The sequence below is a fragment of the Equus przewalskii genome, chromosome 1, assembly GCF_037783145.1.
Source record: "Equus przewalskii isolate Varuska chromosome 1, EquPr2, whole genome shotgun sequence".
Classification (NCBI taxonomy): Eukaryota; Metazoa; Chordata; class Mammalia; order Perissodactyla; family Equidae; genus Equus; species Equus przewalskii.
The window spans coordinates 60095852-60123309 of record NC_091831.1 but is presented as its reverse complement, the minus strand read 5'-3'; the positions used below and the strand labels follow the sequence as shown (position 1 = coordinate 60123309).

Genomic DNA, 27458 nt, shown 5'->3' with positions numbered 1-27458 from the left:
AATGTTTTGTCCTGTCAGATTATCTGTTTCCTCTTCAATTTATTTGTAATGTAAACCTCACTCCATTTCTGCTCTGATCCTGGGACCGTGCCGAGCCTCTAGCCTTCCCAGCTGGTATGTCAACACATTTCTAAAGGCAATGATAAGGGTCATAATTTAACAAAAAACCTAAGCATCTCAAACAAAATCGGCCTCTCCCCACCCTGTTCCCCAGAGACTTAATAAAGTGAACTTGAAGTCAAAACCATGAGCAAATGTGCCTTTTTCAACTTGCAGCCTCAAGGCAGAGGAAACGGTCAGACACTTGCCTTTTAGGGTTGCCCTAGAAGGAGCTAACAAAAGGGGTGAACTTAAACAGCTGCTGGGGGAGGAGGACGTCTGCTTCTGTCCCACCAGCCATTCAGTGCTCAGGCCTTGCTCAGAAGAGAACTTGTGGGGCTGGGGAGCAATAGTTCTGAGGCAGCCAGTTGTTGTATGGCTTTTGTCCTAAGGAAGCCACCCATCACTGTAGAGCCATAACTCCTAGGAAGCCAGCTGTCAGGGCTGTGGTGCAGGCCCCTCTGGGTGGGAGGCAAGGGGGAGAGTGCGTCTGTGGCCAAATTCCCTTTTAGACACCTGAGCCTGGCTGGCTTTGTAACCCGAGAGTTTTGTGTCTTTTCCCCCCTCTCCCATCTTCCCTGGGGAGACCCCTTCTTCCTCTCCACCCTTGGAGAGACAGCAGGGACATCTCGGGATTCAGACTCCTTGGTTTGCAACTCCCTGAGGGCTGGGCTGGGCTCCGCTGCGGCTGGCTGGCGTTTGGCGTTCTGATCTAACGCTTCCCTTTGAAATCTACCCCCTCCTTTTTTTTTTTTTAAACCAGGTATGATGATGTCAAACGTGATGCTGATGCTACAGTTACAGACACGGCCCCTGCTGGCGCAGCCTCTCTGATTCTCTCTCCCTCTCTGCGTCCAGCGCTGGGCTTTTTCAGACAAGTGCATCTCCTAACCAGGTCACATTTCAGCCACGACCCACTATCCGTCTGTCACCGGAGTCAGACCGCAGGAGGACTGAGGAAGACGACGTGTGCTTCGCCAACTGCGGGGTGGGAGGAAGGACATTAAAACACTGCAGAAGTCAAGACCCCCAGGTCAAACCCAGACCACGATGCGCGCCCCGGGCTGCGGGCAGCTGGCGCTGCCGCTGCTGCTCCTTGCCGCAGCCGCCCTGGCCGAAGGCGACGCCAAAGGGCTCAAGGAGGGCGAGACCCCCGGCAATTTCATGGAGGACGAGCAATGGCTGTCGTCCATCTCACAGTACAGCGGCAAGATCAAGCACTGGAACCGCTTCCGAGACGTGAGTCTGCAGGGCCGCGAGGGCCGGGGGTCGGGGGCGCCGGTTTAGGGAGGGAGGTTCGGAGCAGAGTCCCCGGCGCCGGGAGCGGCGGCTGCACGTCGCAGCCACGGGCTCCCGCAGCCCAGCCGGCTAACTGCACCGCGAGTAAACAACGCGCACCCACCGGGCTCCGGGCAGCCGTCGCCGTCACAGCCCAATGCCCCCTCCTCGTGTCCCCCAAGACCCGGTAGCCAGCGGGCTTGGGACCCCCCCAGCCCCACCCCTGCCCCGGGCAAGTCCTGGGCGAGGAGTCGCTCCGGGGGCGCGCGCTCGCGACAGGATCTCTCCTGCAAGCCAGGCGCGGAGAGGGGTGTAGGATGCAGGGGTGGGGGTGCGCGGCGGAAGGAGCGGGGGCCCTGGCTGCGGCTGGGCGGCTGACTTGCTCCCCTCCCTTTTTGCAGCGAGCCGCCCCCAGGCCTGCCCCGAGCCGGGTGGATGCTGTAGGCTCCACATACGGGGCACTGCAGAAGGGGCAGGTCTGGGTGGGGCCGGCGGGGAAGGGAGCATCGTCTTGCGCGAGTGCCCTCTCTTCCCACCTTGGGCTTTGGGGGAGGGGGAACAAACGGGGACAGGGCTCTTGGTTGGAGCTTTGGGGGGGGGGGGGCGGGGGCGGGTACTAGCAATCCTCATAAGGCGAAATGGTGAAAGGTGTGTCCGTGATGCGGGGCGGGCGACGGCTGGGAAAATACCCGAGGCCACCTCCGTGCAGCGGCGCGAGCACGAACGAAGGCTGGTTTTCCAGGACCAACCTTTCATTGGGGAGCCCAACCCACAGCAGGAGGAGCGGCTCCGATCCGGAAAGAAGACACCGTAGCCCTATGGCTTGAAAAGGAGAGGGGAGAGGCGAGAAGCTGGGTCTGGGGGCCCTTGGCAGACGCCCGCCGGAACCCCGGCGTAACCTTGGGCCGAACTTTCCGAGGTGGGGGGTGGGGAGGCGGCTGCGGAGGAGCGGGCGCACGTTGTTTACGGGCACCTGTAGATCAGAGGGGAAACCGGAGGCGGCGTTCCCGCAGGGGGAAGTGAGAGTGAGGGGAGGGAGGGCAGAGGGCGTGGCTGGGACCCGGAGAAGGGGGCGGGAGTGTGAAGTGGAGGATGGGCCCGGATGCGGCGGAGGAGACGGGCTGGTCGCCAGACCTGGCGCTCTCTGATGCCGCGTTCTCGGAAAGCCTCTTCTACGACCTCGGTTCTTGCTCCTCATTCCCCAGATTCCCTCTTCGGACGCACCTAGTACAACACAGGCCACACTGTGACCTTTCTCGTCTGCTTTTAAGTAGCGTACATCCAGAAGTTCCCTAGAAATGTGTTTCAAACAGACATGCTTCATAGGATACATAGCCAACTGATGGGAAGAGGCAGAGATGCGGATTTTAATATGTTTGTAAGACAAGTGGCTGTTTCTCTCCAAAGTCAAACTGGTAGGTTGTAATTCATGAGAAGTAATCTACGCTGACAGGTCTTTGGGCTGAGGGGCCTGGGCCCCTAGTGGGCAGCTTGCCCCGCCCACAGCTGGGCCCGCCAGGGAGCTTGGAGCAGCAGCGAGGCCTTTTCCGCGGCCCCTGCAGGTCCAGCACAGATGAGCTGCAGTCTCCTGCCGCTGCCTGGGAAGCAGCCTGGCCACAGCAGCGAGGGGGCGGCTGCAGGCTGACCCATCCGCAACTGATCCAGGCCTCCCTCTGACTCCCTGGCTGTTTGATATTCCAAATGGGACCGGTGAAGGTCAGAGGGAAAAGAAATGCTTAATCAAAACCCTGTAGGTTTAAAAATAAAAAATGCCTCCCCACCTCCCTTCCTCCACCTGCTTCCAATAGCCAACTCTGTGGGTGAGGATAAATGACTGACTGCTTGACCCCCTGGCACAGGGCTGCCCACCTGTCTCCCTGTATTAGTGCCAACCTCTTCCCCTTTCCTCCCATGCTCATCAGAAGGAAGGCAGCAGATTTGAAATTCTGCAGGACCTCTCCCCGTGGGATTCAGGTAAAGCTTTAGGGCCTGGGGGCCCCGGGGGCATTTTATAGGGCAGATTTCCTCTAAAACCCCATTTAAGGTAGCCCTGGCTGCAGGAGGACAGGGTCAGGGAGAGAAGGAGGACAAGGAAAGCTGGGCAAGAGGGTCTGGCTCTGGGGATTCGTTGGCAGCTTCTGCAGAAGGGCAGGAGGCTGCTAGCTCAGAGCCACTGCATTGCATAACCCTAGGGATGCCACAGTGTGAGTGGCGCCTCCTGGAGTAGTGCAGTGCACAGACTGTACACAGGGGCTCTGTCAGCACTACAGACACTTCTGATCTCTCCTCTGTTAGTAGAGGCCCTACTTCCCACCCTAAGGGCTGAAGCCCCTCTAGTTGGGCGCAGTAGCCATTGGGCTTTAAGTGCATTTCATCAGGCTAGCTTTCTCGGAAATATGCTGCTTGGCTCCTCAAAGGAGAGATAGGAGTCTTTTTGAACCTCTAAGGCATTGCCAGGTTGAGCCAGAACCTTGTTCACAATCAATCAAAAAATGGCACGAGGCTCCCAGTTTGCCTCATAGAAGGGAGGCAAGCAAGAGGAGTGGGATATTCTTGGGGAATAGGATCGAGGAGTTGACAGTGTGCGTGAGGGACGTGTCTCATTAAATGGTGTTGACTGAACTGAGGGGGGAAGATTGAGGGAATCGTGTCGACGGGGTCAGGAGAACGTAGAAGAGGAAGAACGCTTGGCCAGTTGCTCCAGTGTGGAATTGGACTGAGCTGGTTAGGGGGAGTTAGTCGAACACTCTTTCTCTGAGCTCTGGGATTATAGAGGAGGCAGGATTTACCAGCGGAGTAATCTTCCCCTCCAGTGGGCGCGGGCCTGTCGCATCCTGTGCTTGGGTAGATCTCTTCTAATGCCCAGTGCCCTGCTGCCAGGGAGGAGGGCATTTCATGTCAGAGGAGATGGGGAGGTTGTGATCCAGCTGTGCCCTACCCTGGGTAGGCCTGGGCTTTTCAGAGCCCAGCTCTCCAGTGCTGCCATCTCCGGATTCACCCCCTGCAGGACTGGATGGGATTTTACTGCAGGTCTTTAGAACAAAGCGTCCAGGGCCTCATAGACAGGGATGCGCACTTGAGAGGAGACAGGCCCATTACACAGCATTCTTCCGGGCAGCTTCCAAGAGGCTGGCTAGGCAGCACTGACTGTTCTTTTTCTTCTTGGCTCTTCTCTACTTTGCTCTCTACTCCCATTAAATTTTAATGTATTTCTGAGTGTCTAGCATAGTGCTTGGCACCCAGGAGGTACTTAGTTAATTTATGTTGACTCAGTGATTGTTGATTGCAGTGAGCGCTTACATCTGCCAGTCCCTGCAGTAAGCATTTGATCTGTATTGCCTCTCATGCCCTTCAGCAACCTGTGAGATAGTTATCATTACTTTATAGCCCTCCCATTTTATGGTTGAAGAAACAGAGGCACAGAGAAGTTAAGTAACTTATCCAAGGGTCAAATAGCTAGTAAGGGGCAGGGCTGGGATTTGAATTCAGGTCGTCTAACTCAACTCTGCTGTTCAGGGAACTCTAGGCCTAATTCTTAGTGAAAATGGGAAGGAGTCTACCCTGGCTTGTGCCCTTTGAGCCTCCAGGCTGCCCTGGGCAGAGCAGCACCTCCTAGGAAGGTAGGCCAAAGCCTTCAACTGCTGTCGCAGTCTGCTCCCAGCCTGCTCCTCATCCCCTGGCCTAGTGACACTCCAAAAGCAGCTGTCCACCCAGGAGAGACAGGAGTGCAGTGTGCTGGGAGAGCTCTGTCCTGGGAGTTGGAAGGCCTGGGTTCGGGTTCTGGCTCTGCCACTGGCTGGCCATGTGATGCCAGGTATGTCACATAACCTCTCTGAGCTTCGGGCTGGGAGACTGAAATGAGTGCATAAACATGGAGGCATTTTGTTAGAGGGATGGAGGGTGTCCATTTCACGTAATGCTCTCCAGCCCCATGGGAAAACTACCAGCTAGATTGTCATTTCTGGGGCTAGCCCACACCATGCTTTAGTCCCCGTGAGAAAGATGGTGATGTATGTCCACTAACTCATTATTACTGCAGGTCTGAGCACCTCCCGAATGCCAGGGGCTTCACCACGATCCTGGGGTCTGGCCCAGGCAAATAGTGCCTGCTGCCTACTTAGGATTCTCATGTTTTTATGATCACCAAGCAGGCCAGTAGCAAGTTTTAGCTACAAAGGGACTCCCTTATTACCACCCCTCCACTCTCCCCGCCCCACACGCCTAAAGTAATGCAAGTGTAGGGATGAGCTGCACAGATGTTTGTAGATCAGTGTGGGTGTGTGAGAAGAACCCAAAACTGGGTCAGAATGGATTCCACAATTGGGGTTTGGGATGGGAGGGTGGGTCCTTCCCTGGCCTCCTCCTCCACCCTGGTTTTGAATCCTCTCCCACACTGAAGGGGTTGGCACCTCCCAGAGCAATGTCAGCATGGTGAGGGACTCTTGAACACCCAGTGGGGCTCCAAGCCTTGGGAGGAAAGGGAGCGAAGAGCACTCTTTGCTGGAGAGGCTGTCATATGCTCCCCTCATCTTCTAGACAGTCTGCAGAGCATGGCAAGCCAACACCATCCCCTCCCAGTCTCCAGAAGGTCAGAGGCTGTCTGGAGGAGTGGAAGAGCTCCGGCCTACCCCAAGCCTCAAGGGCCCAGGGAGAGGGCTCAGCTTATCTTCCTTGTGAGAGGACAGAACTAGTCATGTGACCTTGGGCAAGCCCCTTCATATTTCTGGCCCTTGATTTTCCCATTGGTTTAATGGTCAAGTTACACAGAATAATCTTCAGGGCACATATCACTCAGTGACTCCAGGAAGAAAGCACTGGAGCCCATCAGCAGTCCTTCTACCCACAGACACACCCCGCCTCTGCCACAGCTGGGCAGCAAGTCTTTGGATTTAGGCAAAGGATTTTCTTTTGCTCCTGAGGAAGTACCTGTGACCAGATCAGGGTAGGGTATTAGCCAGACATGGAGAAACCTGAGAAACGGGGCCTAATGGCATCTTGGGGTAAACACAGGACTGGGGACGGGCATACTGCCTCTGTATATGTTTCCTTGCAGGCATGATGTGAATCTTCTTAGGGCTGTAGACAGGGGAAATGTGTGCGTAGGCCTAGGCCTGGACCCAAAGTTTAGACACCAGTGAGTCTGACCTTGGCGGGCAGACCTAGGTCCAGATGGGGGCTATGGGGGGATGTGGTTCATGAAATGTGCCAGCCTCTGACCCCCTGAGGGCTCAGCCAGCATTCAGTTGTGGGTGTAGCCCCTTCCTTATGGTTCCTGCAGTATTTACTGGCCGTAAACTCATTTGGTACACGTTGGTGCTGCCTCGTGGCATCACTTACACTTTGGGCTTATATCTCAGGAGTCCTTCTGCTGGTTATTTTTAACCTGTGTTTATCATGTTCCTCCTGTGGTAAGCCCCTGAGGGCGGGTCTGGGAAAAGACTGACTGTGTGTCTTACCACTCGTCCTCAGATCACTGCATGGGGTGTTTGTGCACACAGTAGGGGAGCAGAACCACGGAGCCTCAGCAGCATTAATCACTAAGCCCCCACATTTGACAAATGGAGAAAGACCCAGAGAAGGGCAGGCTCCTGAGAACCCGTCTCCCCTCACAGCCTCATGCTCTTTCACCACACCATGCTTGTGTTTCCTCAGCTTCAGTCCCTGGCGTCTTCCTCAGAGATCCCTGGGATTTAAATCCTGCCCCCAACTCATGTTCCAGAAGGGAAACCGAGGTCCTGAGACAGCTCAGATCAGAACTCCAGGTGCCCCTCCCCTGTGCTTCTCCCTTGTTCTCTGCCCTTTGTGGATTGCTGGGGCCACCTGGAGCAGAAACCCAAGGACTAGGGTAGTGGCCTGAGCTGCCCCTGGAGTAGTGGAGAGATCAGGGTTGGGGGAGTCTGGGGTGGGAGGACGTTGGTGCGGGCATACCTGAGGCTGGGTAGAGCTCCTGGCATGCAGGGAGTGATAAGTACATTTTTGCCCTCCAAGAAAATTCCTCTGAGGGGAGAGGAAGTGGGAGGCAGGGAGTCTGCCAGATGCCTGTCTCCTTCTGTTTGTCCAGACCTAACCCATAGCCTTCGCCACTCCCACTGAGAGAGGAGCAAATATCTGACTGCCCCCCTTCCCAACCTCCTCCACACAGAGGACACTGCCTCCTCAAGATGCCTTCTGCCTGGGCTTGTGGTGTGGGTGTCAGTCCTTAGCTGAGAAGGAGGCCAGGTGGCCCCCACTTCACCTCTCATCATTCCTTCCTGGTCCCTCACTCTGGGCTCCCCAGCTGTTTGCAGGGAGGGGAAGGGGGCGGCCCCAACCGCAAGTTCCCCTACGCCTGGGCCTTCTCCATGGACTGGGCTCCATCGGAGCCTCCGTTGCCTGAGGAATGAGGCAAAGATAATGCTGGCGACAGGGCCTTTCAGAGGCTGAGAGAGGCCTGGCCCATTTTCATTTTAGAGGTTCTTAATTTATTTTAAAAAAATGAATAAATGCCATAACAGGGTTACAAAACTTGTGGTTCATTTTAAGTCTCTTGATGAACATCTTTCATCCTGTCAGTAGATCTTCATTCAGTGATGTCAGAATCTACATTTGAGGCCCCCCTGTGACCATGAGCACCAAAAGCGCCTGTTGCCCACCCCTCCCCCAGGCTCCCACCATGTGTGCCGAAGAACCTGCGCTTCATTGGTCCTGTTTCATGGCTTTTGAAAGTACAGAGCTTCACAGTTTACAGAGTGCTCTCTCAGCCGTCATCGTGCCGAGTCCCTCTGAAGCTCAGGGAGGAAGGCAAGGGGCTCATCTTCATTTTATAGACAAGGAAGAGGGGTCCAGAGAAGGCAAGACTCTCTAGCCCAAAGTCTTGTTGGCAGTCAGAGGCAAGGCAACATGGGTACCCCGTGCCCTGATTCCAGCCCCAGGGGGTGCAAAGAGGCAGGTGGAGGTTTACCCAGGTGGTTTTTAGCTCAATAAATCAGGGCCTTGGGGGGGCTGCTCTTCCTTTATTCAATTCACTGCTGTGTCTCATCCTCCCCACCAGATGGAGAGGCTGAGCGAGATTGGGTTAATTCAAGCTGTGAAGTGAGCGGGTGATTTGGGTGCTAATTAAAATGGCAGGAAGTAAACAGCACTTGGAAACACCCAGCATGTGCCACCCTAAGCCCATCTAGGCCTGCACACTCACCACCATCTCTCTTCCAGCTTGGCACAGTGGGCCCGTCTCCATGGCAACCAAGCCGAGGCACAGAGATCAAAGCAGGAGATGGGTTAGCTCCAAACCAGCCCAATCAGGAGTGTGTGAAGGGGTTTCTGGAAAATGCCTGGAGAAGGGGGGCCCCCGGGTATCTTCCCTCACCACTGCCAGTCCTCTTTTCTGGCTAAAGGGACCCACGAGCTGGGATTGGGCCTCCTTAGTCCAGCCCCTGGCCTGGGGCTTTCTTCATCTGTTAAAGTTTGTGGGTTTATGGAGCAGTGCAGAGTCCTGGTTAGGGGCACAGATTCTGGAGCCCCGGTTCTGGAGATGCCAACACTTTCCTGCTGTGCAATTGATGTATGATCCTGTGTAAGTCAACCTTCCCAAGCCTCAATTTTATCACCTGAGAAATGGGGATAATAATAGTAATTTTCTCTATGGTTGTTGTGAAGAGTAAATGAGCCAATGAATGTAAAGTGCTCAGATGATGCCTGCCACCTGGGAATTGCTGAAAAGCTGTTAGCTGTTATTTGTAGCATTTTTACTAGGTGCTAGGTGCTGGGCACAGACAGATGAACTTTATGTGGTCTCTGCCCTCAAGGAACTACCATCTAAATAGGGCAGAAGCAATGACATTGCTTGGTGTAACCGGAGCAATAATAAACTTCTACAGGTGCAGTAGTCCTGAAGGAAAACTGGATATGATGCGCATTAGGGAAGATGATGCCCAAACTGGGTTTTGAAAGATGAATAGAAGTTCAGGGGCTGGATGCAGACACGTGTTCCAGAGGGGGAAGAAGGCTGTGCCGAGGGCTGGCCGTGCTGAAACATCTGCTGGAAGGACACGGGGCTGAGGTAGCCGGGAACAGGTCAGGAGAAGATGGACTCTCTTCTGTAGGTGACAGGGAACCAAGGAGGGTTTTTAAGATATAATATTTACTGTGGCTTTTTCTCTTCAGTACAAAAGTAATACATATTCATTGTAGAAATTTTTGCAACTTGGAAAAAAGGCAGAAGGATGCCAAAATTCTCTGTATTCCTATTCGCCACCCCCCCCCCCCCCCCCCCACCAAGAGGAAACCGCTGTTAACTTTCTGGTACAAATCCTTTTTACCTACTCACCTTTTTTTTTTTTTTAAAGATTTTATTTTTTTCCTTTTTCTCCCCAAAGCCCCCCGGTACATAGTTGTATATTCCTAGTTGTGGGTCCTTCTAGTTGTGGCATGTGGGACGCCGCCTCAACGTGGTTTGATGAGCAGTGCCATGTCCGTGCCCAGGATTCGAACCGACGAAACACTGGGCCGCCTGCAGCGGAGCACGCGAACTTAACCACTGAGCCACGGGGCCAGCCCCTTACCTACTCACCTTTTACATTTTTTTTTTCAAAATGAGTGCAAACTGTATATTCAGTGAAGGATTTTAAGGAGGGAGAGATGTGATCAGAACTGTGTTCTAGAAAGATCCCTGTGGCTGCAGTGGTCTGGAAGATGGGTGGGGGCAGGGAGACAAGAGAGAGAGAGAGATTGCGGTAATGGAGGCCAGGGTTGGTGAGGCAGGACCAGTGGATGTGGTGAGGGGAGGACAGGCTAGAGAGAGATTCAGGAGGTGGAGTGGACGGGATGGGAAGACAAGAGCTGGGCAGAGTCTTTGGCTTGATGTCGTATAATTGGAGAGGATGGTACGATATGTGCTTCAAAGGAAAAGGCCTGGAGTTGGAAGTCAGGAAATTGGGTTCCAGTGAGTCTGCATTGAGCATCTGCTTTGTGTGAGGTGCCCTCAGAGGCAGGAAAGTAGCTGCTCTTTTTCATCCTTGGGGCCCCATCTGAGAGGTGAAGGAACCAGAGCAGATAAGAGCATTAGACATAAGATGCAGTGCTGGAAAGACCTTAGCCTGAGAGCTGGCGCAGTGGGCTCCCTCCGCAGTGGGCCCACTCAGCTGCCTGCTTAGCACGAGCAGGAGCTCTACTGGAGCCAGCCAACCCAGGAGATCCCAATGGGCTCGGGTGGCACTTGGACAATGGAAGGTTTAAGAAGTTCCGTGAGTGGTTCTAATGTGCACCCACATGGCACAGAGGGGAACACTTAACAGAGGGGGAAGTGACTTGCCAAGGATGCACAATGAGCCAAGGTGATAGCAGACTCCAGATCCAAAGTCTTGTCCACGTCTTCCCCTGCCCCCTTCTCTGAGCAAGACTCTGCTTCTTTCTCAAGAGACCCCCACATCCATGTAAGGTCAGGTCAGGAACAGGGAGTCCTGGCTCAGCTCTTCATCTGTCTTGTGGCCTTCAGCTGGTGCCTCTGCCTCTCCAAGCCTCAGTTTTCTCGTTTTTTATGGGGTTGATCCTATTGGTCCTGCCTGCTTCACAGCATTGTGAGGATAAAAGGAAGACAGACACATAAAAATACATGGAGAGGACTTGATATAAAAGCACCATGAAATACAAGCCAGGTCCACTTGTACATTCCAAAAGTTTTCCAAATGCCTGCTCTGTGCTGAGCATCGCTGGGTGCAGGGGAGGTCACGCTGGTTGTACTAACCCGGTAAAATAGATGTGTTCACCTTTAACCCAGAACTTTTGATCTCAGCCTATGATCCATCTCCCCTTGGGCCTGGCCCTCGCCCCAGCATCCTAGAGATGGGCTCTTCGAAATCCCTCTTTCTGAGGGGAGGATATGATCGACTGGCAGCAGAGCCAGGACAGAAGCAGGCCTCCTGTTTCCTGAGAAGACCCTGGTGCCTTTACCGGAATTTCTCACAACTGCTAATGGGCCCACTTGGGTGCCATAAATAGACACTGCTCTGTTGAAAGGCATTATTTGCACTTGCCAACAAACACCTTTTTCAGCTTATAGACAAGCCAGCCCACAACTGACCTCAGGGGCCCCCACGTGTGTCCCTGGGCTCTGCCCCTGTGCCAGTCAGAGGACTTCCTCATTGCCCTTTCCCCTCCAAGACCCCTCGGAGCAACTCTCCTCACACCCCACAGGTCTCTGCCCTCCTCATGGTGACCTCTCTCTTCTCCACTTGCAGGGGCCCCTCATGTGGCCTCTCCTTGCCGGTTTCCTGCCCCTTTGCCATTTTCTCCACCCAAAGTCTGTGGTCTCTTCTTCTGCTATAACAGCTTCTATTTGTTGAATAATTTCTGAACACTGGGTACCCTGAAGACACCACCTCCTTTAATCTCTGAGTAGTCCCAGGAGACAGGTGCTGAGCGCCTAAAGGTCAAGGTGCTTGCCCAAGGTGTGCTGGTAGGGAGAGCATGGGGATTCTGTGTGACTCCAGGGCCTCTCTCCTCCTCATCCCCCTCTGTGACTGGCTGCTCCCATTCTCTTGGGAGTGAGGGTCCTGGGATCCAGAACCACTCAGGCCTCCCTCCACCCCACCCACTGCAGTGAAGACAAAGAGCTTAGCTAGAACCCAGGACAACACTTGTATACAGAAGGGACTCAATCCCTGCATGCTGACTCCAGGGGAGAAGTCTTACCTATGCTCTGTTGGGGGGTGGAGATGGCTCCCCACCAGGGCTCTAACAAAGGGGCCGGAAGGTGAAAGCCCCTTTCTTAGAGCTCCCTCTTCCCTTACCCCACTTTCCCCTGGATTTCTGATCAGAAATTCTTGGTCTTGACTTTTGAGAACCCATTTTGTACTGAGTCCCAAAGGCTTCTTCTCATAGCCAGATTGGAGGTGAGGACCGAGGCGGGGGCCAGAGCATGGGAGTGAGCAGGCACCGAGGCCCCAGGGCCCTCCCCACTCCGGTGCCCGCTTCTGAGGCACACAGACCTTGTTGGTTGGGGCCAGGTGACTCACACCATCCACTTGCCCCATGCTCGTCATAACCTCATGGCCACTCCCCTCCAGGGAACAAAGGAGCACATGGGAAGAACCCACCTTAATGGAAGCCAGGGCCCTACTTTTCCCCTAATCCTTGCAACCCTGGCCTCAGCCGTTTGGCCACTCTCAGCCTCCATTTCCCATCTGTGGTGGAGTGGACACTCTCTACCCTGAGCAGTTCCTGGAGAAGGAGTGCGTCTGGGCTGGCTTCCTTTGGCTCTAGCAAGCGAGGGAAATTGTGCCTCAGTTCACTGTCAGCAGCTCTGCGGTCTCCTTAGATGCTTACCCAGGGGCTCAAGAGGGCTCAGGCCAGGCCATGTGGAACTGGGTGGGTGCTTGAGCCAGGAGCCTCGGCTGGCCTGTCTGGTGCCCCAGGGGCCGCCCAGTCCAGGTTCCCTGGAAGCCCCTCCTGAGGCTTTCCTCTTGCCTGCTTCTGGGCCCAAAGGCTGCAGGACACTTAGCTGCTTGGACATGGGGTTTGGGGAACAGGTGTGGGCAGAGTGAAGGGGGAGAGAGAAAAAAAAAGAGAGAAAGGGAGATGGACAAAGAGATTCATAGAGACACACATGACAGCAAGACAGAAAGAGAGAGCAGAGCCAGTGCAAGCCAGACTCTCACAGGGCAGGGGTCTTCTGGTCTCCTGCCCTCCCCACTTCCTTCCCATCCCACCTTGCCCTCTGTCTGTGGGAGCGACAGGAAGGCCAAGCACGAGGGATGGCCTTGGCGCCCACATATGAAAACTGGAGGTTGCTCACAGAAGTGGGCTTTGTTACATCCTTTCTGGATAAAAACCATCTGGCATAGGATGAGCTGCCTTGAAGTGTTCTTGTTTCCTATGCACACCCAGCATGCACTGTTGCTTACATATGTGTGCATATAGACACGTGCTTACATACCAGGACACGCATACTTGCACACATACATGCTCTGGAATACATGCCTGTGAACATGCATGTGTGCACCCAGAGCCTGCACAAATGCACACAATGTACAGAAGCACACTCTCAGGTACACACTTGACCACAGTATGCCTTACCTGGCAGTGATGCCAATTGTCTGCTTGGCTCTGCCTCCTTTCTGGCCTTTGCCCAGGAGGCCATGTTGATAGCCTCTTCCTGATGCCAGTCAACTTCCAGAGGGCTCTTCAGAGGCCCCAGAGCCCTTGGGCTTTCAAAGCCCTTGTGCTTGCCCTCCTTTGTGCTTGTTGTTGCACCAATGTTGGTGCCTTCTGGTGCAGGATCCCCCAGTCCTCTTCCCCCAGACCTGACAGGTCTGGCCCCTTCCTACCCCTATCCAACAGTGTGGAGGGGTCAGTTATGCAAGGCTCCTTGTGCCCTTCTACCCGCAGCTCCTGGAGCCCCATCCGGAGGGGGCCCGCAGCTGGCTCCTTAGCACTGCTAGCCTCCAGTCCCAAGAAGCCTCTCCCTGCCTGCCTGGTAGAACTTCCACCAGGTCACCCTGGAGCTGTTTGCTGGTTTTCAGCAACTGCCTCTGCCCCATGTGGGAAAGCAGGGACACCAGAACAAGTTGAGGGTTTCATGCCGGGGAGCTAGGCTGGGTGGGAGCCACTCTGCCTTTGGCCATGCTGGGGTCCACAGGCCCAGGGGAGGCCCTTGTGGCTTGACAGGGTGAGGAGTAATCTCTTATGTGCCTTAGGTCTTGGAGACTGTGTGTTGTAGCCAGAAGAGAGGTCTGTGCTGGGCATTGGGAAACCTGGGTTCTGTGATGGTGGGACCTGGGTCAGGTCATTTCCCATCTCTAGGCTTCCCAGCCTTGCCTTCACACGGGTGGGGCTGAGCCAGATCACCTCAGAGGGCCTTCTCAGGATCCTCTGAATCTGAGGATTTGTAGCTAGACTATGGTAACTGAGGAAGCCACTGACATTGGGAGGGACAGTGGCTCCCATTTCTCTCAGTGCACCATCCGAACTCTGTAGGGAACTCAGACCTTGAGTGGAAAACAGTTCCTGTGCAGCCTGGGAGAGAGGCCTTTTCTCCCACCTCACTCACATGGTGGGCAGGTGTGAAAGAAGGGGACTGCCGAGGGAGGGACCCTGGCAGAGGACAAGTGGCATTTATGGCACACCCAAGGCACGGGCCTGAGAGCCACTGTTCCCAGGCAGCATGGGCCCCTCAGACACCTGTCCTGGTGATGAGGCCAAGGCTGGGCTGCTGGGACCAGCTTCAGGGCCTGGAGTGAAGCGGTGGGCCATGGGCCTCACCCCTACTGCTCCTAGGGCCGTCCCTAAGTGGGCCCTGGCCTTAAGCTCTCTGTGGTGAAGACATAGGAATACTGTCCCACCATTGGAGGCCCTAGGGGTCAGAGGACCGTAGCAATCAAAGACCATTGCCCAGCACCCATGGCCACATGATGAGGCCTGGGGAGCCCTGGGACCACATGGTCAGAGGGTGGGCCTCCCACTGAAATTTCTGTCTCTCCTTCTGTCCTCCTGTTCCATTTCCCATGGCTGGCTGCTGCTTCCTGATCCCCAGGAGGTAGAGGTAAGTGTTGCCTGGGGCTCCAACGCGTATGGTCCCCCAACAGCTGCATACCCCACTCTCCTTCTCTCCCTCCACATCCTCACCCTGACTTCTCCTTCCCTGCAGCATCTAGTGTGGGATGAGGGGAGTAAGGAATGTATGGGAAAGGCTGGAAGGGATTCTGGACATAGGTTTAGAGGGATAGAGGTCTAGGTGAGGCAGCTGGCAAGGCCTGGGTGGACAGGGGTCATCTGGGCAGCCACCAGGATGGTGGCAATTTGCATGTGGAAGCAGTGGCCCAGCCCTCTCTTCTCCCTGGCCCTGGAGTTGAACCTTGATTGACTCTGGGCTGAATCTTTGCCCTTCCCTTCTCCCCCACCCATCTCTGTCCTTCCCTAGGATGACTACATCAAGAGCTGGGAGGACAATCAGCAGGGAGATGAAGGTAACATGCCCCTCCCAGGTGGGGGAAGGTGACTGATACTGGTGAAGACTTGAGACCAGAGGGCAAGTCTGACTCTGGCCTTGGGGGCTCCTAGGGCAGCCAGGTCCCATGGGGGTGGGACTTCTGGACTGAGGAGCTCTGGTTATCAAGGACTGCTGGAGAGAGGGGCTTCCTAGGTGAGAAGTGGGGCTGAGGGCTCCTGGGCTCTCTGATACCGATTCCCAGGTGACCTGTGTCCCGACCCTATGTCCCTGCAGCCCTGGACACCACCAAGGACCCCTGCCAGAAGGTTAAGTGCAGCCGTCACAAGGTGTGCATCGCCCAGGGCTACCAGCGGGCCATGTGCATCAGCCGCAAGAAGCTGGAGCACAGGTGAGGGGCTTGGCGAGGTTGAGCCCCGGGGGTGGGGTTTGCTTAAAGAGCAAGGGCTTGGCTGGCCCTCTCCTATGTATTAGTTACCTATTGCTGTGAAATAAACTAGCCAAAAACCCAGCAGCTTAAAACAACAAACATGTATCACCTCACACAGTTTTTGAGGGTCAGGAATCCAGAAGTGGTTCTGTTGGATGGTTCTGGCTCAGGATGTGTTATGAAATTACAATCAGGATGTTGGCTGGGGCTGCATCATCTTAAGGCTGGAGGATCCATTTCCAAGTTCACTTACATGGCTCTTGGCTCTAGTCACGTGGACCTCTCCCTTGGGGATGCTTGAGTGTCCTCACAACATGGCAGCTGGTTTCCCCTAAGGCGAGCCATCCAAGGGAGAGAGAGAGCAAGGAGGGAGCCACAACGTCGTCGTTTTGACCTAGTCTTGGAAATCACACCTCATTACTTTGCTACTTGTATTTGTTAGGAGTGAGTCACAAGCGCTGCTGCACTCTAGAGAAGTGGATTGGGCTCCATCTTTTGAAGAGAGGTGTGACGAAGAATTTGTGGATGTATTTTAAAATCACCATGCTCTATGAGATCAATTACCAAACAGTGTGGGACCCAGGGAAAGTCACATCTCCTCTCTGGGCCTTGGTGTCCGTATCCGTGGGACAAATAGGTTGGACCAGATAATTTGAGGTTCCTTCCAGCTCTGACATGCAACAAGTTCACGAAATATTTAAGGCTGTAGCTTCTGAGGCTGGCAGAGGAGGGAAGGGGTGAGCGGTATTTGGGACCTTAGCTCCAGCCCAAGGACAAGACCCTACCTGGCTCCACGACCCCCTGAAAAGGTCCCATTTCCCTCCCTGCTTTCCTGAATCATAGAATCAGGGACCAGAGACTTAGGGTTGCAATCTTAGATGGCTGCAGGGGCCTGGCAAGTCATGCAAATGCATGAAGAGAGCTCAGTGACAGACCACTCTGGTGAGCCCAGCCCTGTGGAGAGAGGGCAGCTGTTTCTTGGCAAGGGCTGATTATGGCTATGTGGGAACGCAGGACCAGGACTGCCACATCTTCCGTGTTACTAAGAAAGGCCAGGAATCCAGGTTTTTATGTGAACTCTTCCATTTTGTAAACGTTGGTGAATAACTCAATTAAAAACAAAAACCTATTGTGGCCAAACAAAGTGAGTCAACAGGCCAGATGTGGGCCACGGGCCATCAGTTTGAAACCTCTGGTTTGGTCTGACCACTTATGGAAGGTGCACCCACCTTTTACGTCTTACAGTCAGACCTGGAGTTGCTACATGAAGGCCCTGGTGGACTCAGTAAAACCTCGAGAGGGGAAGCTGGGGGTCTGTACCCTGCCAGAGGGTTCCACCTGTCTGAGCTAGAGGAGGGTCTGGCTGGGGGGAGGGGGGAGGGTGGGCAGGGGCAGGAAGGTGGCTGCAGCTCCAGCTTCTTGTTGGAACTGGTCTCCTGAACCTTCTGTTCCCCTGTCCCTCTCTTGTTTTGGCCTCCATCCCTGTGCCCTCCCTATCTCTCTCCTGTAGGATCAAGCAGCCAACCCTGAAAGTCCATGGAAATAAAGACTCCGTCTGCAAGCCCTGTCACATGGCCCAGCTCACCTCCATCTGCGGCTCTGATGGCCACACTTACAGCTCGGTGGTGAGGAGCCCCAGCCCCAGGTGGTGGGGGAGGTATACCTGAGATCACAAGAAGCCAAGAGGACGACTCATCTGGGGCCTCCTCAGGGGCTCCCAGTGCTGACGTGGGGTCACATGCACTTGGACAGTGCATTCAATATGGCCAACCATAGTAGGGACACCTGAGCCTTGGGCTGGGGCTGCCTGAGAGTCTGAGCCAGACCCTGCTCCTGACCTTGGGCAGGTGTAGGTAGGTGGTGGGGCCTGGAAGGCTCAGGTGGGCAGGTAACTGCAAGTCAGAATAAGTGAGGTAAGGGCCTCAGGAAGGTAGGGAGGGCTATGGAGGGAAGGAGCTCTGTGGTCCTGTTGTTGGGGGGGTGAAGGATGGAGCTTCCCACAGGCAGATTCCCACATGGAGGGGATGGTGTTCACCAGCAAGCACCAGGCATTCTGGGGCAGGAGGAAATAATCCTCCACAAGATGAATAAGTGTGAGGGAACGATGGTTGGGGGAACAAATTCCCACCCTATGGGATTTTTGCGAAGATTAAATGAGATGTTATTTGTGAAAGCATTTTATAAACTTTAAAGTACCATAGAGATGCAGGTGCTAACTGTGAACGCTTCTACCAGCAACGAGGGGTTGGGAGTTGCTTGTGTTTTGGACGGCACTGACTGTTGGCTGGGGTTGGGCTCTAGGGCCTAGGAACCCTTTTGGGGTGAGATGCAAATTTAAGAGCCCCCCGCTGTGGGTGATGATTGAAGTTGGGGAGGGGATGAGGTACCCCAGACAAGAAAGAGAAGGGAGAGAGACAATAAGCAGGAGGCTGAGGGCAAAAGCTGCACTGAGGAGGCGTGAGGGGGAGGGGTACGAAGGAGATGGGGCCGACAGAGGGAGAAGGAGAAGGGCGCTGTGTCACACAGCCCCGGGGCAAAGCGAGCTCTGGGCAAGAAGCTGTGGTCTGAGGGTTGTGCCCTGTCCTCTAGGGAGGTAGAGGTCATCAGGAAGTCTGGCTTCCATCCCGGCCGCCTGGCTTTGGGCGAGTCACTGGGCCTCTCTGAGCTTCCATGTTCTCTGCTGAGCACGAGAAACACAATTCCTCCCTCACAGAGCTGTCAAGGACCAAGTGGGATAACGTAAAGTGCTGTGACAACCCGCTTCTTATTAGCAGTCATCTCACAGGGAGAAACCAGACACGACCAGGGGAAAAGGCTTTCAGGGCAGGCGTGGATGAGCCCCTCTCAGAAGCTGGCTGCAGCAAACAGCTGCGGGAGAGGGTTTTTAGAGAAGGGTGGGGAATTAGCAGGTGTTCAATAGCTGGTAGCTGTTTGTTATCAAGAGAGCTAAGCAGAGCCCACTGGAGTGACTATGGGAAGACCAGCCAGCAGCCAGTTGCCCAGGGACCAAGGGACTGTGGTGAGGAGGAGGACAGGCCGTGAGTGCAAGGAGGGGGTGGGCAATAGACAGCTCAACAGGGCAGGGGTGTTGGGAGGGGGTGGGGAGATGGGCGTCCTGGGAAAGAGGAATGTGTAGAGAGGGCGGGCCGGTGCAGAGGGGGGTTCATGGGAGACTTTGATTCCCTGGGACCCCCCTTCGTGGGCCTGCTGCTCCTTACCACTGTGTGCCCATGGACTCCAGAGGGACTAGGAGGGCCCCTCCAGGCTGTCATGGGTGCTGTCCCTCCTGTCTCCAGTGGGGAAGGCAGATGTGGCTGCCCTGGTAGGCTTTAGGGTGTCCCCAGCTTCAGGGACCCATAGGTGAGCCCCCCGTCACCCAGGCCCACCTCTCTTCTCATGCAGTGTAAGCTGGAGCAGCAGGCGTGCCTGAGTAGCAAGCAGCTGACTGTGAGATGCGAGGGCCCCTGCCCCTGCCCCACAGAGCAGGCTGCCACCTCCACTGCCGATGGCAAACCAGGTAATGAGGAGTGCTGGGCCACAGCCAGGCAGGGGGGCCTCCTTCAGGGCTATGGGACGGTAAGAGAGGTTTGCAGAGTGGGAGGGGAGAAGTGGCAAAAACAGGGACAGGCCTGAAGGACCTGTGGGGCTGGGGGGCCTGGTTAACACACAACGGGAGGGCTTGGGCCTCAGCCACAGGGAGGCCCACACTGTGTGCTTTTAGTGCAAGGGAGGGAGAGGAGGAAGAAGGGAGAGGGAACCTCTGATTTCTAACCCCCCTTCCCTCCAGCATCCCTGACCACTGCCCACTGTCCTGGCCTGTAGGGCAGCAGCCCGAGCTTGCTGCTTCACCTCACCTTCACCCTCCACCCCCTTCTCCCTCTTCTGCCAGCTGCAGAGACCTGCACAGGTCAGGACCTGGCAGACCTGGGGGATCGGCTGCGGGACTGGTTCCAGCTCCTTCATGAGAACTCCAAGCAGAACGGCTCAGCCAGCAGTGGAGCCAGCCCGGCCAGTGGTATAGGAGCTGGTTGCTCTGCCTGGGAGGAGGGAGGGGGATGGGGCGACAGGTGTGCACTGGGGCCAGCCTGCCTTGTGCTCTCTCCTGCCAGACTCTGAGCCCCTAAAAGAGCCTAAACCCCAGAACTGGAAGAGGTAGGCTTCAACCAGACAGGAGGGATTCGGGTTAGCTAATAGGGAGAACTTCTTAAGATGAGTAGAAGGAGCTCAAACCCTTAGATGGGGAGCCAAGGGAAAGTTAGGAATTATTTTCCCTGGAGGGCTTTCAAGGCAGGGTTTTGAATGGTTTAGGTGCAGTCCTATGTAGAGGCACAGGGATGGACCTTCAGCCATTCTTGACATTCTCACCCCCATGGTTAGTTCCAAACTGCCCTGACCATGAACAGAGAGGGCTGGGGCTGATGGAGAGGTGGAGGGATGGATGGACAGATGGATGGAGTTTTTACCTTGAGCATGTTTAAACCTTGGCCTTCTCCCCAGGGCTAGACAAGAGCCTGGGGGCCAGCTGCAAGGACTCTATCGGCTGGATGTTCTCCAAGCTGGACACCAGTGCCGACCTCTTCCTGGACCAGATGGAGCTGGCCGCCATCAACCTGGACAAGTACGAGGTCTGCATCCGCCCCTTCTTCAACTCCTGTGACACCTACAAGGACGGCCGTGTCTCCACTGCTGAGTGGTGCTTCTGCTTCTGGAGGGAAAGTGAGTGTCGCCTCCTCAGTGGGGCCCTGGCCTTCCTGCACGGGCTCTGCCCCTCACTCCAGGCTCTCTCTTTGGGAGTCAGCGTGGCTCCTGCTTGGCCACTCCCCAGGCCCAGAACTTTAACAGCTCACCCACTTGCTGCACTCTCTCAGCACCTCGTCTGCAGAGCCCAGGAAACCAACACTTTAACTCCCTTCCTTGGCAGGGATCCCCTGAGGTGGATCCAGATGTTGTGGGTCCTGAAGCTTATGCACTTTTGGAGGCCTTTTTAAAGAGTATTAAAAACTGCAAATGTAAGATTTCTGGGGCCTCTTGGAGAGCCTTGGAAAGGGCTAAGTGGTCCTGAAGCTGAAGCTACATTGGCTTTCAATGATTCCACTTTTGGGCACATCTCACATTATTTGCCCCAAATATGTGATTACATAGGTGATCATTAGCCTTAGAGACATGGCATCATTTGCTAGCTTTATATATCCTGAACCAGAGCTGGACATGTGCTCAGAGATCATCTAGGCCGAGTGGCAACTGTCATCAATGGGGAAACTGAGGTTCCCAGGGGTCAGCTGATCTGCCCAGCCCAGAGGTGGGGCCCGCCCCCGGTGGTCCGCCTGGGTCCCACTGTGGTCGTGTGGTAGAAGCAGTACAGCGTCCACGGCCCCAGGCTGAGGCTTCTGTTAGGGCTCCACCACGTGCTGGTTTGGGATCCTGGGCATGGAATTGAATCTTTCCTGAGTTCGGTTTCTTCATCTGATTTGGGAGATAACAATACCTACTCGGAGACTGTCATGAGGAAGGACTGAGAAAATCTGGGTGCAGAGCACCATGTAAATCCCAAATCCCTCTGCCAAGGCAGAGTGTTTTGATGAGTTTTACGGGCCCTGGCTGCCCAGCCTTCCTGCTATCTGCATCATTCCAGCACTTTACTTTCCAGGCCTTTGAAGTTCATTCCATCCATTCTGTACAGCAGCCTTCTTGGGCAGGAGGCTGGGAACTGATAGCATTTGACAATCAGTCAGGCCTCCACATGGAAGCACTGGGGGACTTCTCAAGGTCACAGATAAGTTAAATTTGGCTGCTAGTTATTTTCAGGCTTCTGGCTAACATTTCCTCTGGTCTTATGTTCCCCTGGGGCCTCTCCCCCTGGGGTATCAGTGTGTTCATCCCACCTCGTCTTCTGAATCCTGTTTACTCATTCCATGAGTCCCCAGTGGAGATGTGGGCTTCTTGGTGGACCTCAGCCCATCCCACAGCCATGGAATGGCCTCCCCTAATTGGAGCCTGGGGGTTTTGATCCCACAGAGTTCCTGAGTCAGCTTTGCAGACCTTGGAGAGATCAATGCATCCCATTCCCACTCGGGGGCAACCCCGTATCAGGGCCTGGGTTTTTTCATCTTGCAGAGCCCCTTGCCTGGGTTTCTAAGCCTGGGCTGCAGTGAATCCTACCAGCAGCCTGGGATGGCCCCCATCAGAGGCTGCTTCTCTCCCCACAGAGCCCCCCTGCCTGGCAGAGCTGGAGCGTATCCAGATCCAGGAAGCTGCCAAGAAGAAGCCAGGTGAGGGGGCTGGACTAGGCACTCAGGAAGAGGCAGGGAGGGGTGCCCTGGGGTCACTCTGAGGCCCAGAGGGACCAGCCCCTGGTCACATGGAAGACACTGAGCCCAGAGGAGGCTCAGGGAAGGAAGACAGGAGAGAGAAACTCCCTTCCAGTTTTTGTTCTCGTGGTGGGACAGTCTCCCAATCAGCTCTCACCGTGTTCTAAGCACAAATTTTGTGCCCATTTATGCTGGGGCTGGAGGTTGGATGCAGAAGGTTCCTAGAACCCTCCATTCAGTAAGAGTGTGTGCAAAGCTTGGGGGAGGCCCCTCCAGAGCAGACGCTCACAGACTCAGCAAACACTTGAGTGCCAGCCCTGGAGAGACACAGTAGACCCAACCCAGGTCAGAACCGAAGGGCAAGACAGCCTGGTTCCTGGCCTCATAAAGCACACGGTCTCCTTGGGAAAGCACAACACGCAGTGGACATGCCAAGGAGACGGCGCTCCCAACTGTGGCTTGCATGTGTGTTATGCTGAGGGAGAGTACAAGTGGGCAGAGGTTAGCCTGGGGTCAGCGAAGGCCTCTCCGGGGAGCTCGCATTCAAGAGGAGACCTGAGGGATGAGAATGAGCCAGCCAAGCGCAGAGCTGAGGGCAGGAGAAAGCTCAAGGTTCCTGGGGAAGAGAAAGAAAGGACGCTTGTGGCTAGAGCGTGGTGATTGAGGGGCAGATAGCTCCCTGAGAACACTTGGCATTTAACTGCACTGGTGAGACTAGCACACGTGAAACCAAACACTGGAACTGCCCTGCAAAGCCACATTGACCACAGGCCCAGTGGCCTTCTGTGGCAGGCATTAGCACTGCTTCTGCCAGAAAGCCACCGTCTTCCCTCCTGGAAGCAATCCTCTCTTGTCTGTAGTCCCCAAGCATACTCGCTTGGCCTTAGGGCACTCATCCTGTGGCGCCGGGGATTATCGTTTCTGTGTGTCTCACCCCCCTAACTGGGGAGAGTCTATCTCTGGGTCCCCAGAGTGGTGGTCTCAGGAGACATCTGTGGAGTGGACAGAGGAGCTGGAGTTCTGGGCCCTGAGGGCAGGTCAGAATCAGAGGGGCTGAAAGGAGAAACCTGGGCATTCCCGGCGGGGGAGGCCAGGCCAGAGGAGCAGCTGTAGGATCAAGGGTGTTGAGCATGATGAGATCAGGTTGGCTGGCTTACAAGACTTGGGCCATGGAGTCGGGGAGACATGAAGGCAGGTGGGAGCCATCTTGGGGCCTGAGCAGGTCATCTAGGGAGATGGATTTTCTCGTCTCCAGTCAGTCGAGCTGGAAGAAACACTGGAGCCTGGCCCTGGACATCTAGGCTTGTTGGGTGGTCAGTACCTGGGCTGGCTGGCTTTGGTGGGGTCTGGACCCCTGCACGAGCACAAGGCTCCAGGGCCACCTCTCTGGAGCCCACCCCAAGGCTCCTCCTCTCACCCTGCTGGGCCCTGTCACATTCAGGAATCTTCATCCCAAGCTGTGACGAGGACGGTTACTACCGGAAGATGCAATGTGACCAGAGCAGCGGTGACTGCTGGTGTGTGGACCAGCTGGGTCTGGAGCTGACTGGCACCCGCACACATGGGAGCCCTGACTGTGGTAAGGGCTGGGCACGGCATGCGGTGCCTCTGCCCCGAGCCTGGGAACACCCGGGTGGGGGCCTGGCTCAGTGTGGCAGGGTGGAGAGGCGGCCAGCAGTGTCCTAACCTGCCCCTGGGCTTGTTCGTCTCACAGATGACATCGTGGGCTTCTCAGGGGACTTTGGGAGCGGTGTCGGCTGGGAGGACGAGGAGGAGAAGGAGACAGAAGAAGCGGGCGAAGAGGCTGAGGAGGAAGAGGGGGAGGCGGGCGAGGCGGACGACGGAGGCTACATCTGGTAGATGGCCCACGGGGAGCCGTGGCAGGCCAGGGTGCCAACGGCTGGGGGAGACAGGCCAGTAGAGACCTGGACTGAAGCAGGCAGCTTGCAAGTGGATCCAGAAAATACAGTCAGAAGGACCCTGGCTCCGGTGGGGAGGACTGAATGTATGAGTGTGCACAACACGCGTGTGGCATGTACGGCTGGGATGTATGAATGAATGTGTGTGTGTTTGTGTGGCATGTGCTGACACATGTGTCCTTGGTCCACACTGCTCCTGGCAGAGTGAGGCACCCAAGGGCCCCTTCAGTCTCCTTGTAGTTGTTTTCTTTCCATTTATTGTTGGTTTTAAAATACACACATTCTCGCACCGCAGGGTCAAAACTGATGAAATGAGATGCTCTCTCCCACGCCCCCTAGCCCCATCCAGCCTTGCCCTGACTTCTTTGCCCTAATTTGCTACCCTTGGCTCAACCAGCCCTGCCCGTGCCTGCCCTTCTCCCTCCCCTTTCTGGGGTCAAGCTCTGGCCTGCAGGCATGTTCCCCTTGCAGACAGGAGGGAGGGCAGGGAGCTGTCTGCTCACTGGGGGTCCTCACAAAACTGGGCCAATTTGGCTGTGACACCCCCACCAGCCTGAGATGAGGTGGGCTGGGACACCCACCATAGCAAGCCCCTTCCCTTTGTGGGCTCCCTAGCATTAGAGAAAGTCTCCTAACCTGAGCCAGTGTGACCAGCAGTGGCCAAGAAGGAGCCGGGATTGGGGGGGTTGTCTCAGGTGGGGGCCTAGTCTGGGCTGCTCCCTTGGAAGTGGTCGGTAAGCTCTGCCTGGCCCTGTGGGGTGCTGCACCTGCCCCCATCCCTCTGGTTGGTCCAGTCCTGGGGCCTGAGGATCAGGCCTGGGTTTTGGCCAGGGGTGTGTGTGTGCCCACCTCCTTCCTGACCCCTTAACTAAATGCTTTCCTCCCACCCAGACCCATAGAAAGGGTTGTCCCTGAGAGCCTGTGAGGGAGGAGCCAGGGAAAGCTGCAGGCCTTCTGCTCTGCGGGACTGTGATCTTTCTCCATCTCTCCTCAAGGGAGAGGCGCCCAGGGGCCATTTCCAGCCCCACACCTCTCAGCCCCTGAGGTTTCCCTCTGTCCCCTCTGAGGGTCCCCTGGGCTGCTCTAATGGAAGGTCTTCTCCAAGCTCTGTTTCGAAGCCCTAAAGTATTCAGGAGTTGTGAAAAGTCAGAGGGACAAGACTGGGGCAGCCAGCATCCGAGGCCACATCTCACTATCCCCCCAAATTTCCTTATCAGGTGGGAGCCAGGATTGATGGGAAAGTGCCCCATATATGTTTTTTCCTAATCTGTCCAGTTCTCCCTGTTGAAGCAAATTCCTTAACACCTTTGGTGAAGAATTTCTTACCGGAATGTGGGCCTCTGATGCCCTCTGGTGCATGATGAGTGCATGTGTGTGTGTGTGAGTGTGTGTGAGCCTAGGGACCATGTCTGGGGGCCTGGGATGTGAAGAGGGGCACCCTCTGTGCAAGGTGGGCAGCAGGGTGTGGGGCCCGCATGGTGAGGTTCCCTGGGCAAGGCTCCCAGCCTGGCTGTCCCCGGCTTCTGTAGCATCTGCTGCGTCTTTGGACTTTATGGAAAACCTCACCTAGTCCACCCCTTTACTCCACCCTGGAATCAACATCTTCTAAGCCGTCTCTTGGGGGAAATAATGGAACTCCAGTTAGCCCCATGAATCACTTCTCATTCCGCAGCACAGTTCTGATCGCTAAGGTGTCTCGCTGTTCCAGATCCCCCGCGCCCTATCTCCCCCACTTCCCTTCCCGTCCTCCTCCCCCTGCCCCCGCTGGTCCCCACACTCACTTCAGGGAAATGCCTTCTAGCATCAGCCCTCTGCTCTCTGAGCAGCCGCTCCTCTCACTCAGAGCTACTTGAAACTTCCTGCTCTTGCTAGGATGGGAGTCTGTCTGTCTCTTCCCTATGTCCCAGCTCAGACCTCAGGAACTGTCCTCCTGGGGGTGCTCTGGAGGATGCTGGGGCGTTCTGGGGTGGGGAGGCAGATGGAGAGGGAGGGGCACCCCTTTCCTCTCACTGTTGCCTTCCCTCCTGGGGGGCGCGTGCTCTCCCTGTGTCTCTGGGTCTTCTGGTTGTGCACGTTCTTATGACCTTGTAAATATGTTGTAGAAAGAAAGCAAAAAGCGCTGAACTAGACCCTGGTGGGACTCAGGGGTCCAACCTTGCCATCTCTGAAGCCCCCACACTGCTTTTCACTGCATTCTAAGACAAGGCTAGACAAAGCAACTTGTTCCCAGTGGGCTAAAGGCCTCCACGTGACTTCGTGCCAGACAAGCTTGAGGTTTCCTCGTGGGCAAAGTTGCAGGGTAGTCCTTTCCCGGCTCCTCGGATTTCTGCCCTTGACCAAGCTGCCTGCCACCCAGCCCCTCCCTGGTCCCTCTACTTGGACTTCCTCTCTGCATCCTGTTTCCACTCCTCTTGCTTAGGCAGGCAGCAGAATTAGGGCTGCATGGAAAAGAAGTCACCCAAATTTTAAAGGAACAGTTTCTTGCCTGGCTCTGGAGCTGCCCTTGGCTACCGCAGGCCTCCTTACCCGTGGGTGCTGGGAGAGATGGGTGTGTCTAAGATAGGGTAGGTTGAAGCTGGAGAGAACAAATGTGCCTTGAGAGACCAATCAAAGAGGGTCCAAGGGTGATGGGGGAGGAGGCACGGCGTGGGAGCTCAGGAAGGAGGGAGAGGGAGATAAGCTGAGGAGAGCATGATGGGGCATCATGACTGCCCACCACTGTCCCACTGGGACTGTGACCACGTGGGGTCATTGGTCACCCTTCCTCATGCCAGCCCTCCTGGTTTTATTGGGCAGGCCACCCACTCAGCCTTTCATGAGCTCCATCTGCTTCCAACTCCACCTCTGAGTGCGTGGGTCCATTGGGATCAATGTGGGAACCCTCCATTTCACCAAAGCCTCACCCTCAGCCCTTGGGGAGAATGAATGGCTAATCCACTGACGCCTGGCATCACGAGGCTGTGGGCTGGCAGGGGTCAAGGGAAGAGACACTAGGGGTGCAAAAGGAGACTCGAGACATCCTGAGGAAGTCCCAAGCAGAGCAAACTGCTTTATAGCCTGAAGCCTACTTAAACTGTGTTATGTGCAATAACTGAGCTTAGAGTTAAGAATTGTGTTCCAGTGCTTGGATTTCCGTCTGTATATTTAAGTGCTGAAATCGTATCTCTCAGTAATTTTAGATGTCTTTAAAAAAAATCGAAAAACAAAGTGTTAGACCGTGTGTGTGCATTGAGGGGCACTCAAGTGTCCTGTGGATCACCCTATTTCTCCCTTTCTCCTGTGCCCCCATCTACTCACACCCAGCCCCCGCCTCCACTTGGGGACCCCGCTTCGTGTTGTCTTTATCTGCCTATTACTCAGCCTAGGGAAATACGTACACGTCACACATGCATAAAGGAAATCAAATGTTATTTTTAAGAAAACAGAAAATAAAAACTTTATAAACACCACCAACCATCAGTCCTTGGATTATTCTTCCCCTTGGTGCCGTTTTTCACGGAATG

General features: G+C 55.2%; 1 protein-coding gene across 2 annotated transcripts; it reads left to right on the top strand.

Annotated features, from left to right (window-relative positions):
- The first annotated feature begins 257 nt into the window (after positions 1-257).
- Positions 258-27404, top strand: SPOCK2 (SPARC (osteonectin), cwcv and kazal like domains proteoglycan 2). Of its 2 annotated transcripts, XM_070565374.1 has the most exons (11): positions 258-295; positions 863-1338; positions 15272-15317; positions 15575-15689; positions 17239-17353; positions 19131-19245; positions 19618-19743; positions 20226-20444; positions 21935-21997; positions 23478-23615; positions 23751-27404. In XM_070565374.1, the coding sequence occupies exons 2-11, from the start codon at positions 1150-1152 to the stop codon at positions 23894-23896; spliced, it is 1272 nt and encodes a 423-aa protein (XP_070421475.1). In that variant the 5' UTR covers positions 258-295; positions 863-1149; the 3' UTR covers positions 23897-27404. The 2 variants fall into 2 exon arrangements, with proteins under 2 accessions (XP_070421475.1, XP_008505166.1); XM_008506944.2 differs by lacking the exon at positions 258-295 and having other exon boundaries at positions 405-1338.
- Positions 27405-27458: the final 54 nt, after the last annotated feature.

What these genes read in the sequence shown, in the direction of transcription:
- SPOCK2 (XM_070565374.1), top strand. Translation starts at nt 1,150, where the DNA reads ATGCGCGCCCCGGGCTGCGGGCAGCTGGCGCTGCCGCTGCTGCTCCTT. An exon ending in CGCAAGAAGCTGGAGCACAG is followed by an intron (nt 15,690 to 17,238) that starts GTGAGGGGCTTG and finishes TCTCTCCTGTAG; the next exon opens with GATCAAGCAGCCAACCCTGA. An exon ending in CACTGCCGATGGCAAACCAG is followed by an intron (nt 19,246 to 19,617) that starts GTAATGAGGAGT and finishes CTCTTCTGCCAG; the next exon opens with CTGCAGAGACCTGCACAGGT.